Source organism: Emydura macquarii, unplaced genomic scaffold, assembly GCF_026122565.2.
Source record: "Emydura macquarii macquarii isolate MOO-44397 ecotype Brisbane River unplaced genomic scaffold, CSIRO-AGI_Emac_v2 contig_450, whole genome shotgun sequence".
Lineage (NCBI taxonomy): Eukaryota > Metazoa > Chordata > Testudines > Chelidae > Emydura > Emydura macquarii.
This window is the reverse complement of record NW_027130587.1, coordinates 15,537,733-15,550,113: the sequence shown is the minus strand read 5'-3', so window position 1 is coordinate 15,550,113 and position 12,381 is coordinate 15,537,733. Positions and strand designations below refer to the sequence as shown.

At 36.9% G+C, this 12,381-nt stretch overlaps 1 protein-coding gene across 4 annotated transcripts in view; it reads left to right on the top strand.

Annotated features, from left to right (window-relative positions):
* USP32 (ubiquitin specific peptidase 32) overlaps nucleotides 1-12,381 on the top strand; it is a 126,120-nt gene that overhangs the window by 43,833 nt on the left and 69,906 nt on the right. For all 4 annotated transcript variants that reach the window (XM_067538131.1, XM_067538130.1, XM_067538128.1 and 1 more), the window contains exons 3-4: nucleotides 9,162-9,267; nucleotides 9,970-10,088. In XM_067538131.1, coding sequence (XP_067394232.1) covers nucleotides 9,162-9,267; nucleotides 9,970-10,088 — 225 coding nt within the window. The remainder of the gene's footprint in view (nucleotides 1-9,161; nucleotides 9,268-9,969; nucleotides 10,089-12,381) is intronic.

Sequence of the window (12,381 nt, the reverse complement as noted above, 5' to 3'; positions counted from 1 at the left end):
TAACAGCAGGAACTTCCAGCATAATTCACACTTATAAACCACAGTTCATGTGTACTTTAAAGGATACTGTCAACTTGAATTTTTGACTGACTAATAAAAATCCAGTGATGTTTTTCTGGACCCCTGCATTTAGGGGCTTTTCTCAGCTAGTGAAGTTGTAGTCCCCAGAGCAATATCACCAGAAGTGTTCAGTCTCACTCTGAAAAATCTCCTTCACAGCCTGCATGCTTCCACCCTGCCTACTGATCTCAAATGGAGCTGGGGAGGAATGAAGGATGCTGCTGGTGCTCTCCAGCCCTTTTGATTTCAGTCGCTTCTTGGTTCCAATTCCTGAATGTAGTTCCTCTATCATGTTTCCCACTTCCTTACATTGAGCTAAAGTGTAATTTCTCTTCCTTTTCTTTTATTCTGTCCAGTCCTCTGAAATCCAGATGAGAGAGAGAGTAGCCTTGTTACTAACTTTACAATGCAGTCTCATACAGTGAGGCAAAAAAGAGTCAATGCTTTTAATCCAATGCCCTCCTCCACTGAGGTAGTTGCTGTTATCAGAAAAGAAATGGGACTCAGCCACATGGATTAGCTCTGCTTTTCCTTTAAATGTAACACATTTTTACTTCTATAATGTCTTCTGTCTGAGGATCTCAGAGCACTATACATGTATTCATGAATTAGGTCTCAACACTTTTATGAGGTAGGAAAGTATCCCTATTTTACAAATAAGAGAACAAGGATAAAGTGCTTATCGAAGTCATTCAGCAGCTGTCTGGCCTCGCTAGGGGTAGAATTCAGGTTTCCTGTCCTGCGTTTTAGTCACAAGACCGTATTCTCTTTTGGACATTTTAAAAGAACAAGGATGGAACATGTGACAGGATGGTGCATGTGGTATTTACTATTATTAGGTAGGACTAGTACTGGGAAAACACTTAATGAAAATATTTTCACATTTCTTGATGATTGTGGTGGCCAGGGAATTACTTTTCTGTGTTGTTACCTTGCTCATGTGGTTTGATATCCTTTCAGTATTGTCAGGGTAGTCTGAAAATTTCCAGTGTTTATATGTTAATATTATTTCAAAGTCCACATCCTTTCTTCCTACAATTTTAAATAGTCTCTTGCAGCCTTTCAAAGCGGAATGAGAAGTGGAGGCATTGAGGTTGGCTCATCCAGTTTTCCTTCAGCCCGGGGCAACTAATGTTCTGTAACAGTTGGGCTTCTATATAGAATGCCACTTCTGGAAATTCTGCTTATTTCTGTCACCAGTGCCTTGCAGCTGCTGAATTTTCATGTTCACCTTAAAACAACTTCCTCTCCCCCATATTTCATGCTTATCTGCCCTGAAGGTATTTCTCAGCCTAAGCACATGCTTTCTGCCCCTGGGTACACCATTTCCTCCAGCACAGTGAGCAATAGAAAGCTTTATCTGAACACTTCTTTTCTGCCTCTGTTTTGCTTTCTCAGCTTTTGTTGCATGTAGACATTGTTCATTACTTTTTTCAGTTTTTGCTCTTATCTTTTGTTTCTCACTTTGGTGCTGTTTCTCTCTTCCTCCTCAAACATTTTTCCCCTGTGGCAGAATATGTGGTTTATGTTCTTGAAGCTGATCCTATTCTTGCTTCACAAAAGGCAGGAATGAAAAGTGGGTTAGCCAGTGTGTTGCCCATGGATCATACGTGTTGGCTGATCCTATTGATCGTAGCCAGCCTGGGAAGCAAGAGAATGGGCATATCTCAAAATCCAATAGAGCATAACTTGAGAATCTTGGTCTTCTGCATAGCAGAGCAGTCTTTTGCTACTGTGGTGGCAGATAAATCATGTGAAACTCATTGCACAATATTAGTCTTTTGGAGACTATTAAAGAGGGCTAGTAAGAACCATTGGCTGTCTGTCAGGCATTCCCAAATTGTGATATGTTTGCCAGTGGTAGTATGTGAATTTATGTTGAATCCATTTACTTCACAACAATTTTTTAAAGAAGGTGGTACATCATCCAGTAAAGTTTGGGAACTTCTGATCTATGTAAAATAAGTGTTTTGGTCTCTACTTCTAAAAGCTAATATGGGAAAACCACCGTTATAATTGGTACAGATTACAGCCTTGCTGATCATCTCAGCAGAGAAGGCCATACATTGAATGATTATAGGCTGAATTATCATCCTTTATGGACAGTTAATTTGAGGGATGAGAGATATTGCTGGGGTTAGTGTTGCTGCCTGTGCTCTTAACTATCCTGCTGTTAAATGGAGGACTTTCAGATTCTAGGCTACTAATTAGCATCTTTCAAAAACACTAAACACACCCCTAGGATTTAAAAACTAACAATGTAAAGTTGGAGCAGTAATATTAAACTTGGTATTTCTGCTGAATAATACCTTTTGATAAACATCTCATGTTTATTTCAAAACTCTACACACGAAATGAAAAAATGCTTTTATTCAGGGATTACTTCCATGGAAAAAACATGCTTGGGCCTCTCACAGTCTTCACCTCTTTCTACAGCTTGGGACATGACCATAGGTGCCAGAACTAGGGGTGCTCGCTCACCCCCTGGCTTGGAATGGATTCCATTATATACAGGACTTACAGTTTGGTTCAATGGCTCTCAGAACCCGCATTATAAATCTTGTTCCAGCCCCCCTGTGATCATCCTCTGAAGGTTGTTAAGGCCTGATCATTACTCACTGCTGCAGGGGAAACCAGGGAAAAGCACACACTTCAGATGCTCCTATTTCTTAGGTTCCCTCTTTTAATTCTGCTTTGTCAACTCCCCTGTCTCTGGTAGGTTGCTAAGTGCATAATGGAATAAAATTGGAATGGAAAAACAAATATCCTTATTGTGTAATGTGAAAACAATAGTGATGATATACAGGGAAAGGAGGAAAAGCCAAAATGATGCCTTAAATTACAATTGGATTGAATTTGGCACAAGCCCTCTGGCTTCAGTGGAGTTGGACCTAATTACACCAGAGCTAAATTTTGCCCATTGTGTACAATAGTAAGTTTATTCTTCATCATTTCTTAGCATGGGAGGGATACGTAGGGGAGAACAGTATTCCTAGAGGCAGACAACTAAATGGGAACAAAAATCAAGTGAATTGTTGCTAGGCCGGATGTGAAGTCTAACCTTCATTTTGATGACTTGAGGCAAGAAAATGGTTCTTAAAAAACACCCCCTTTTTTCCCCCAAGCGAACTTCAGATGATAGTCAGCACTTTAAATCTCCTTTATTAGATGGGCCTTAAGTAATAGCCTTGCCTTTTAGTCAGATATGAAAACCATGAGTAGTAATGTAAGCAGTTCTTATTCTGTAGAGATTACAAGTCCCTTCATTGTAGTTAAATTTGTGGCTAGGTTTCTATTGATCTCTCAATTTGTCCATGTACTGTTTTTGAAATTTTGTTTGTGTCTGAGTAGAGAAATTTAATGGAAAACTTTTTAGATGACATGCATGAGTTGTTAGACATCTATTAGTTCCAAGTTCTTTCTATGTTTTGAAATTCTAAATTTGAAAATTTTCATGTCATATCTCCAAAAACAGCTTATCCTAAAAACTTCATATTTGTTTTATTCAGTAATTATTTGTGAGATTTGTGCACAAATATAGTGTGAAAAGATTTTATAGTTGGAGTATGTACACTGATTTGTTAATGTTTGGGCTCTCTGTCAAAGTTCCCAAACTATTTGGAAACTCTTCCTTGGTAACTTCCACACAGTTGTTGGGAGTTGTGGTCTTTATTTTACTAACATGAGAAGGAACATTTTCATTATCCATGTAGTATTGTGTGTCTGTGCCTTATGCACACTATAGGAAATTAAAGACTAATGATACTGTCATTTTTGAGGAACAGGGTTTCTGGATTTTGACAGATTAGTTTTTAGGGTTTATTGCATTTTTTTTCCATTTTGTAGCGATTCTTTTCCTTTTAATTTGTTACAAAAAAGCATCCCCTTTCAAAACATAGTGGTATGTACTGTAGTTTACCCTGAAACTAGCATAAGTGAAACTGCTTTTTAAAAATTCCTCCATACTTTTTCATTCTTTCTTTTTTTTAAAAGAAAAGCCCAACTTTGTCCTAGCTTCCGATGAAAGAATTTTTTTCATCTCAGAAAACATTTAGGTAAATGAAGATTTGCCCATGACTTGAGTGGGATGGTGTTTGGTCTGGCATTCAAGAGGTCAAGGTACTTCAGTGCATGAAGAAAAAGTGGTGCATCTTCAACCCTTGGATTCCACTCAGTGTAAAGCTGAAGAGTGATTGAAAAGCAAGCAGACGAAAAAGTTGCATCTGGGTGTTGACTGATTGCTTTTTTTCACGGTTGATGCCTGTTTTTAAAATATATTATTGGGGTTACAGTTTTCAATGCCACTACTTAGCATTTAGTGTAGACAAGACAGCTGCTTAAAAAGATGGTAGTTGGTTATGCTGTCATATATTAGTGTCTACTCTAGGAGGTAAGTGGTTGTGTTGATTAATACGTTAGCTAACATTTTTTAAAATGCCACTCGTTTTCCTAGGTGAGAGAAGCCCTTTATAGTGTAATGCCTTTTATCATTTGATCTATCTCCAGGGCCTGTTTTGATTCTTTTTCCAATAAAGTAACTCATACAGCTTATATGGGGAATGAAACCATTTAAGATGAATGATAAGAATTAACAAAAACTATAGTATTGTGAAATATAATGGCCGTCTGATCGGTTCAAAGAAGAAACTTGTTGCATAGACCTGTTCTTAGAAATTTTTATTTCGCTTTTATAACATTGCTGTAGTACCCAGAGACTGTGATCAGGTTATGTTAATTTATATACATCTTTGTTGTACTGGTAATTAGAGCAAAATGCACATATTATAACTGTACCTTAAAAAGTCCAGCATTTGCTGTGTACTGTATAAAACACATTTGTGTTATAATTTATAATTTAACTCAAGACAAAAGAAGTTAGTTTAGCTGCCTCTATCTATCCCAAGTGAATAGCAGTTTATGTTAACACTTGAAAGCTGGGATAGCTCTTAACTGGTCAAATGAGCTAACAGCATATTTTTAAACACACTGAATTATTTCCTTTCACTGCTAAAGATAACTGACCTACATATGCCATATAGCCTTGAAGACATCTTATGGAATAAAAACGATTAATAGTAGGAAGTATGGAGTTTAAAACTCTGCTATCAGTATAGCCAAATAAGCACAAATTTAGTTTCAAAATTTAACCCCTGGAAATAGGTTAAACTGCATTAATAGAAGAGGATGATCCAAGCATCTTCTGGGAAGGTAATATATTTTTGTAGCATTGTGCAACAAGCAGTGGAATGACATTGCAGGTTCTACATAATGGTTTCCTTAGAATGTACACCATCTGTACTCTAATATCATTTGAATGTACATACCTGTGGATATCTTAAACTACTTCAGTGGAGAGCATTAAAGAGAATAGCCTGATGATGGGGAGCAGCAAAGAACTCAACTAACACAGGTCTAGGTGTTGTGTCTAGGTTTTGACTTTTTTTGCTGGACATCTATCTGGTGCAGATCCGCTGCTGGTAGTAATTATGATGGTACTGATACAGGCAAGACACTAACACTGTTACCACCATGTTACCTAATCCTGTTTGGAGTAGGTCTAGAAAACATGGTGATTATAAATATAAGTGAATGCTGTCTAGATTAGCACTCTGTTGCTCTCACTAGTGGAAGGGCAGCAGTGGGAGACTTCCCCCAAATCTACTGTTGACAAGATTTAAAGGTATGTTACAGCAGTAACTAATTATAGTGAAACTATTTCAGATGAAATCCAGTCAACTTATCTTTTAAAACAGTCCCTGGTGCTAAAAGCATTAATGAAATTTGGCAATGACTAAGCAGCTCATGACTCATCTAGCTGCCATTCCATGAGGTGAAACAGCAGTTTCCTTTCCTTAATGACTTTATATTATCTCTCCACGAGAGTTAGAGGGCATGAATCCATGTCAGTCGCTGGCAGCAGGGGAATGCTCTGCCCCCAAAATTTCCTTCAGTTTTATTTGCCTCACAGGATGGTTGGTTCAGTTAGCCCACTCTGCTGCAGAGCGTCTAGTCATGTCAAAGGTCCACAGAACCTCCATCCTAGAGACAAACAAATGCTCTTTTTGCTCCTAAATCTCATGAATGCTTTTGTCATTGAACCTGTGTATGATACAGCTTTGAGCCAAAATTAGTTTCATATGGTCAATTGTACCTTTTCTTTGAGCGTCACATGCCTGAGGTGCGTAACAGACTGCCTATCTGTTTTGGGGAGGAAATGGGGAGGAATGTAACAATTAACACAGCCATGTTAATGGTACTGTACAAAATAAAGGACATTTCTAAATTAATTCTTTAGCCCTGTTGATTTCAGATGTATATGCTGATGCTAGTATGCAAAATTTGGACTCAGAGTACATTCATGGCTATCACTGACTTCAGTGGTAGCTGTTTGTGCACATTTGAAGTAACATTTGAATTTAGTTTTTTAAGTTGACTTAAAATATGTATTGCTGATATATTAAAAATGTACTTTTTAAGATTAGTAAAATTTTAATAGAAGGCAACACTTACTAAATCATAATGTTGATTGCTTTAGCACTGTCAAATATAGTTCTGTTTGAAATAACTGACTTTTGCACAGTAAAGGACAACTTACGGCAGTTGCTGCTGAACATAGTCTGCCACCCAAACCATGATCAGTGCAAGATCATTTTGTTCTGTTGTCTGTGACAGTAATATTTCCCCATCAGCCAGACATCACAGTCTATGGTTAGTTGCACAGTGCAGTATCTGTAAGAAAACCAAATGAGAAGAAATGTAGGTTTTAAAGTAATTTCTCTTTGAGAATGTAATTTACAAATTCATGACTGATTTAATTTCTGAATTTCTAACATAGATTTCTATCCCTAATAGTGGTAAGGTACTGATGCTTGTAGGTAATGTAGTTGGTGAGCATTCTAAATCAGGTGGTGTTCTTTAAGAACAGTACAACTGGAAGTGTATTTTATGGAAAACACTATTTGCTTTTATCATCCGTCTTTCCTTTTCTTTTGTAAAGTTAGAAGGAAGATGACCTAAGTGACATATTAGAATAAACGAGTTGGTGATTCTTGGTTACTAAGCCCTGGTTTACACTTATCTGCAGATTCGGCGGCAGTCGACGGGAGTTATGCAAACTACGCAGAGAAGCTGGCGTAACTCCCGTCGACTGCTGTGCTTCCCTTCTACGCGCCGTCTTCACTGCACTGTGTTCCCGTCAATGCAGCACTATGCTACTTGAGGGGGTGGTTTTACTCAGTCGACTTCCTGATCGATTGAGCAGGTCTACACAGACTGCTCAGTCGATCCAGAAAGATCGATCTGGCAGCGGTCACTTTGCTGCCGTCAGTATAGACTTACCCTAAAATTAGTTGTTGCTTGTCCTAAAGTGGCTTCCTGCATGAATATCACATCTATACGTATTCATCCAGTATGCTGGCTATCTAAAGAGCAATGCATAAATTGGTCTATTGTACAAAAGGCAAATGCTTCAGCCCTGCTACTGACCACTTCATTAGTAAATAGAGGCTTCTTATGAAATTTAAATGTAAGTAACGTCTGTATAGAATTAGCATAGCTCCCTACAAATTAAATCTTCAGTTCCACTGCCTCCCACAAACATTTCTAGAAAATGAATGACTGAATAGCTTTTTATGGGAGCTGGTGTAGCTAAGCTAAATGGTTGTATACAGATACGTACTGTATATGTTAGAAGGATATTCATGGAATAAACCCTCTTATTTTGGCAACCATGTGATAAACTGTGGAACCTTGGAATAAACTGTACCATGAATCTTCTCGCCTGGCATTCTGTCCACTAATCTATTTCTGTTGGGATTGCTGCTACCATTCCAAATATCTGCAGAGCTTTCAAACAGACATTTTTTTGGTTATCAGTAATTAATACAGCCACCCCAGACACTAAATAATGCAACCTGTCTTGTTCATTTGACTCTGGACAGAGGGCTATCTTTTGTGTATTCTAGTCCGTGTTGGTAGAGCAAACAACAACTAGACTTGGTCTTTCCCTGACCCAGCCAAGTTACCCGTTCAGACTGCTGTGTAGTGAGGGCCTCCTTTTTTTTATTGGGAAGCTCTTCAGATCCTCACAGAGCACATTGGTCAAAGAGTCAGCGTGTGCCCTAAATGTGGGTGTACCTGAATTCTTTTGGCAGGACAATCATGGTGCCTTTTCTCTGAATCGGTGATAGCATGGAGCAATCCCGGCAGCAGTCTCTTCCCACTGGTCTGGTCTGCTGACTGCATTTTTTTCCTTGTACGCAAGGGAAATAGTCAACTTAGTCTCAGTCAAAAAAAAAAAGGAGATGGGTAGGAATTATTTGTATTCATTACTTTTTCTATTATCCCTGTGGCTTGTGCTCATCTACTCTTGAGGAGGTTATTTGCATGATTAATAATGCACAAAATAATTTACTTGTTTGTATTTGACAAATTTAATTTAATTTTAAAAACATAGTAAGAAGCTTACCTGAAGTGTAGTTAGAGCAGCAGCATTAATGCACAGAGGATCTCAGTTGGTTGTTGGCTCTGTCACATGTTCCTGGATCAACAGTGATCACTTAATTTAGGTGATACTCTGAGAGGGGGTATTTGCAAACAAGAGAAACTTATTCCACTACCCCAGCAGTCCCTCCTTGGCAATAGAGATCGTCACAGGATGCTCTGAAGTGGAGTTCTGCCATTAGTTATCTTGACTAAGTTCCAAAGAAGGGAAAAAACAGCAGCTTTCCCTTGTGAATAAGCTAAACAGTATGTTTGCTGGAGGCTTATAACAGTCTCTCTGAAAAAGTTGCTTATTGGTGAGAGGGAGATGTGTAAAAGTGCCTTCTATAAAGGCTCAAGGAAAGATTTCTTTCCTCGATTTAGTCCATCTTGGAAAAGCTGTTTTATAGATATTCTGATAGAAGATAGGAAAAGATAGCAAACCTAATGTGACCAGCAAAGATCAGAAAAGCTCTTCTACTTGAATAGAAGGTGATTAGCCTAAAACAAAAATCAGTGGCCAAACACAGCTTGTTGATTTATTTTTGTCATCCTCACACTTTGTTTCTCTTCCATAATTTAAAGAATTAAACTAACTGTTTTTGTTTTGTTACTTCTAGGTCATTTACTGTTCATTTGGAGGAACATCCAAAGGGCTACATTTCAATAACCTGATAGTGGGATTAGTCCTACTTACAAGAGGCAGAGATGAAGAGAAAGCAAAATGTGAGTAACAGGTGTACATAATGAGAGTAACAAGGTGTGTAGAATAGAACATGCTTTTATAAAGAAAAGATTAAGTTGAGGTTTTTAATAAGCAATTCTTGATTGTTATGTGTAAATCAGAGCAAGTTAATTAGGTAATCAAGATATTGTAATCAAATGTTTTTGTTTAATTGAAATGTCTCAAAGACTGAAAATTGTTTTTAACAATGCAGATCTTGATACATATTCAGGATTTTGGTGTTTACAGCATTTAACAAAGTGAAATGATCTGACATTTCATAGTGAACACCCAGATGTGTCTGGATCCTATTGAAAGGCTGTTGAGATTATTTCGTATATGCTTAAGGAAGGTTGAGAGAGAATTAAGGTCTCAGATGAATGAATATTTTTCAAAAAGAGCTAAAACAGCTGCACAATGAGTTTTGTTAATTTGTCTTCCTCTTAATTTGACTCTACAGTATTTGCTCTTCCTTTGGCTAACAGGTAATAGTATGCAGAAGGAAATATTTGTTAACACCTTATTGAGCAATACCAGAGCTTAGTGGAATGAGCCTAAATAAGACTCTTGTGTTTTGATTACCATACAATATTTGGCACTCTGAGGCAGGTTTGATTGTAATTTTTGAAATTTGTAATTTTTAACAGAAAAATCAGCATAATTCTTGTACTACATTTTGTTTTAATCTGTCTCGTTTTATCCAGACATTTTCAGTCTCTTCTCCAATGAATCTGGGAGTTATGTTGTCCGAGAAGAGATGGAGAGGATGCTTCATATAGTTGATGGAAAAGTCCCAGATTCACTCAAGAGATGTTTCTTTGAGGTATGTTATACAATTTTTAATATATGGAATTTACAAGAGTTGAACATATTACTGCTTTATTGGACAGTTTATTTTCCTTTGCAGTATAAATGCATGCGATGGCCTCGATCATCCAGCATTTACACACATGCTTAACTTTACATGTTGTTTGCAAGATCAATACTTATGGTTAAAACCATACTATCAATTATAGTTTAAACACAGATGTTGTTAGCTGGGGTTTCTTTGTCCAGTGTGGACAGGGATTATTTTCTTTTTGAGGACAATGGCATAACCTTACTGTCAAAAAAGTTGAGGGAAACTCTAATTAGCAGTATTTTTCTGTTTTAAAAATGGTGATTTTAGCATGGTTTCAGATAGTCTCTGAGAAGGAAATAGACTACTAAGAATAACTATGTTGGTTAATTGGAGAATTAAAGTCTTTATTATAAAAATTTTTATAATAAAAAGTTAGAAAATGGTTCAGCTAGCACGCTCATTGCCCTAAATAGAGTGATCACATCTGAAAAGAATGAAGGGAATTAATCTTCACCTAGTGGGTGACCAAGCATGCCTGTAATATTATGGGGAAAATAAGATTTTTATTTAAAATAATAATGGACTATAACATCGACATTTGGTTTTAGACCAAAATTGGGTTTGCATCAAAAGAAAATTCAATTCCCAGTGTGTTACATAATCTGGTGGTTCAATAGTACATCTCTGGTTTTTTCAGAAGGTGATGTGAAGTAATTTTTAAAAAAAGAGTAGTTTGAGTTTGTTTGACTTATATGCAAGTGAAATTTCTGGCAACTGTGGATTTATATATGACGGTGGGAATTACCAGCAGGGAATTCTGATGCAAGTTTCAGTAACCTTCCTCCTTAAACATTTCTTAAAATAGGGAACTGGGAGTTATCACTGTTGTGTTCATTCCCAATTCAGCCACTAACTTGCTGCATAACCTTAGTTAGGCAAGTCTTTTAACCTTTCTGTACCTCATTTTACCCAACATTAAAATGGGTACAACATATATGCACCATCTAAGTGGTTTGAGAGGCTTAATCTTTGTAAAACTCCCTGAGATGCTCACAAAATGGGGGTCTGTAGAGCAAAATATGAATCTGTATTTCTCCAGGTATGATGATATGAATCTGTCATCAGGTTTTTTTATTTGGTTGCATTGCTGTCATCTGTTCAATATCAGAAGACTTCAGACTAGCAAAGCTTAGTCAACTTTTCACATTTCATTGAAAGTTGATTCATGTTTTATCCAATGAGAGAAGACTGTCTTAAGGCTGGCTGGCTGACTATTAAAGAGAATTCTTTTGGAGTCCTAGAAGACCATTGTAGTTGTGGACTGAGTGTGCCTCAACTGATCTGGCAAATGGTATTATGTTGACTTTATACTTAATTCATAAGCTCTTCATTCTTGGCAGAAGCCATTCATTATATGTGCACTGAAAGACTAGTCTCTGGAGACTGCAGTTTGGTATTCACTACTTATAAATTGTCCATCTACATAGTATGATTAAATATAGTATGATTAAATATTTGCTAAAAATTAATTTAAATTGGCCAGGATACTCTAGGATACCTTATGAAAACGTTTCAGGAGCAGAATCAATCTGACTTGATACAGTTTTCCTGTCTTACAAAAATGTCTTATTGATCTTCTTTTGAAATGGAAATAGGACAACATAACCTTCTCAACTGGATTTACTGGTCTGTTAATCATACTAGGTCATTTTGGTAGCATACTTTGGAGAGGAAATAAGTTTTTTAAAAGTTTTACGTTTATGCTGTGGGTCTTCTTTCCCATTGTAGGGCAGATGGATTTATTCTTTTGAGGATGATATTTATAGGGGGCTTAACAAGAAATATAAGAAAGTATACCTGTTTTTATTTTATTTCAGAGACACAGAAAACAAATTCACCAGTGATATTTGTATTGCTATAGATTTTTAAGTATTTTGGATTAAATTCAAACAAGTCTCTGTAGCAAGTGCTGTTACTTGCTTGAAGTCTTTTTCTCTGCCAAAACTTATTGTGCATACAACTTTCTTGTCTTTTTAATGGGAAGTTCTGCACCATAAAATCTAGTATGAATACTATGCACCTCATAGACTCCCTCATAACAAGCAACTAATCCGGTTTCTGTAACCATTGAAAAGGGAAAATAAAAAATGGCAGATAAGCACTTAAACCAAACTTAATATGAAAGTGTAAAATTCCATAATATGTTACATTTCTCTGTTGTGCTGGTTTGGACTTTGATTGGCAACAGACTTTATTTTGCTTAACTTAAAGTCTA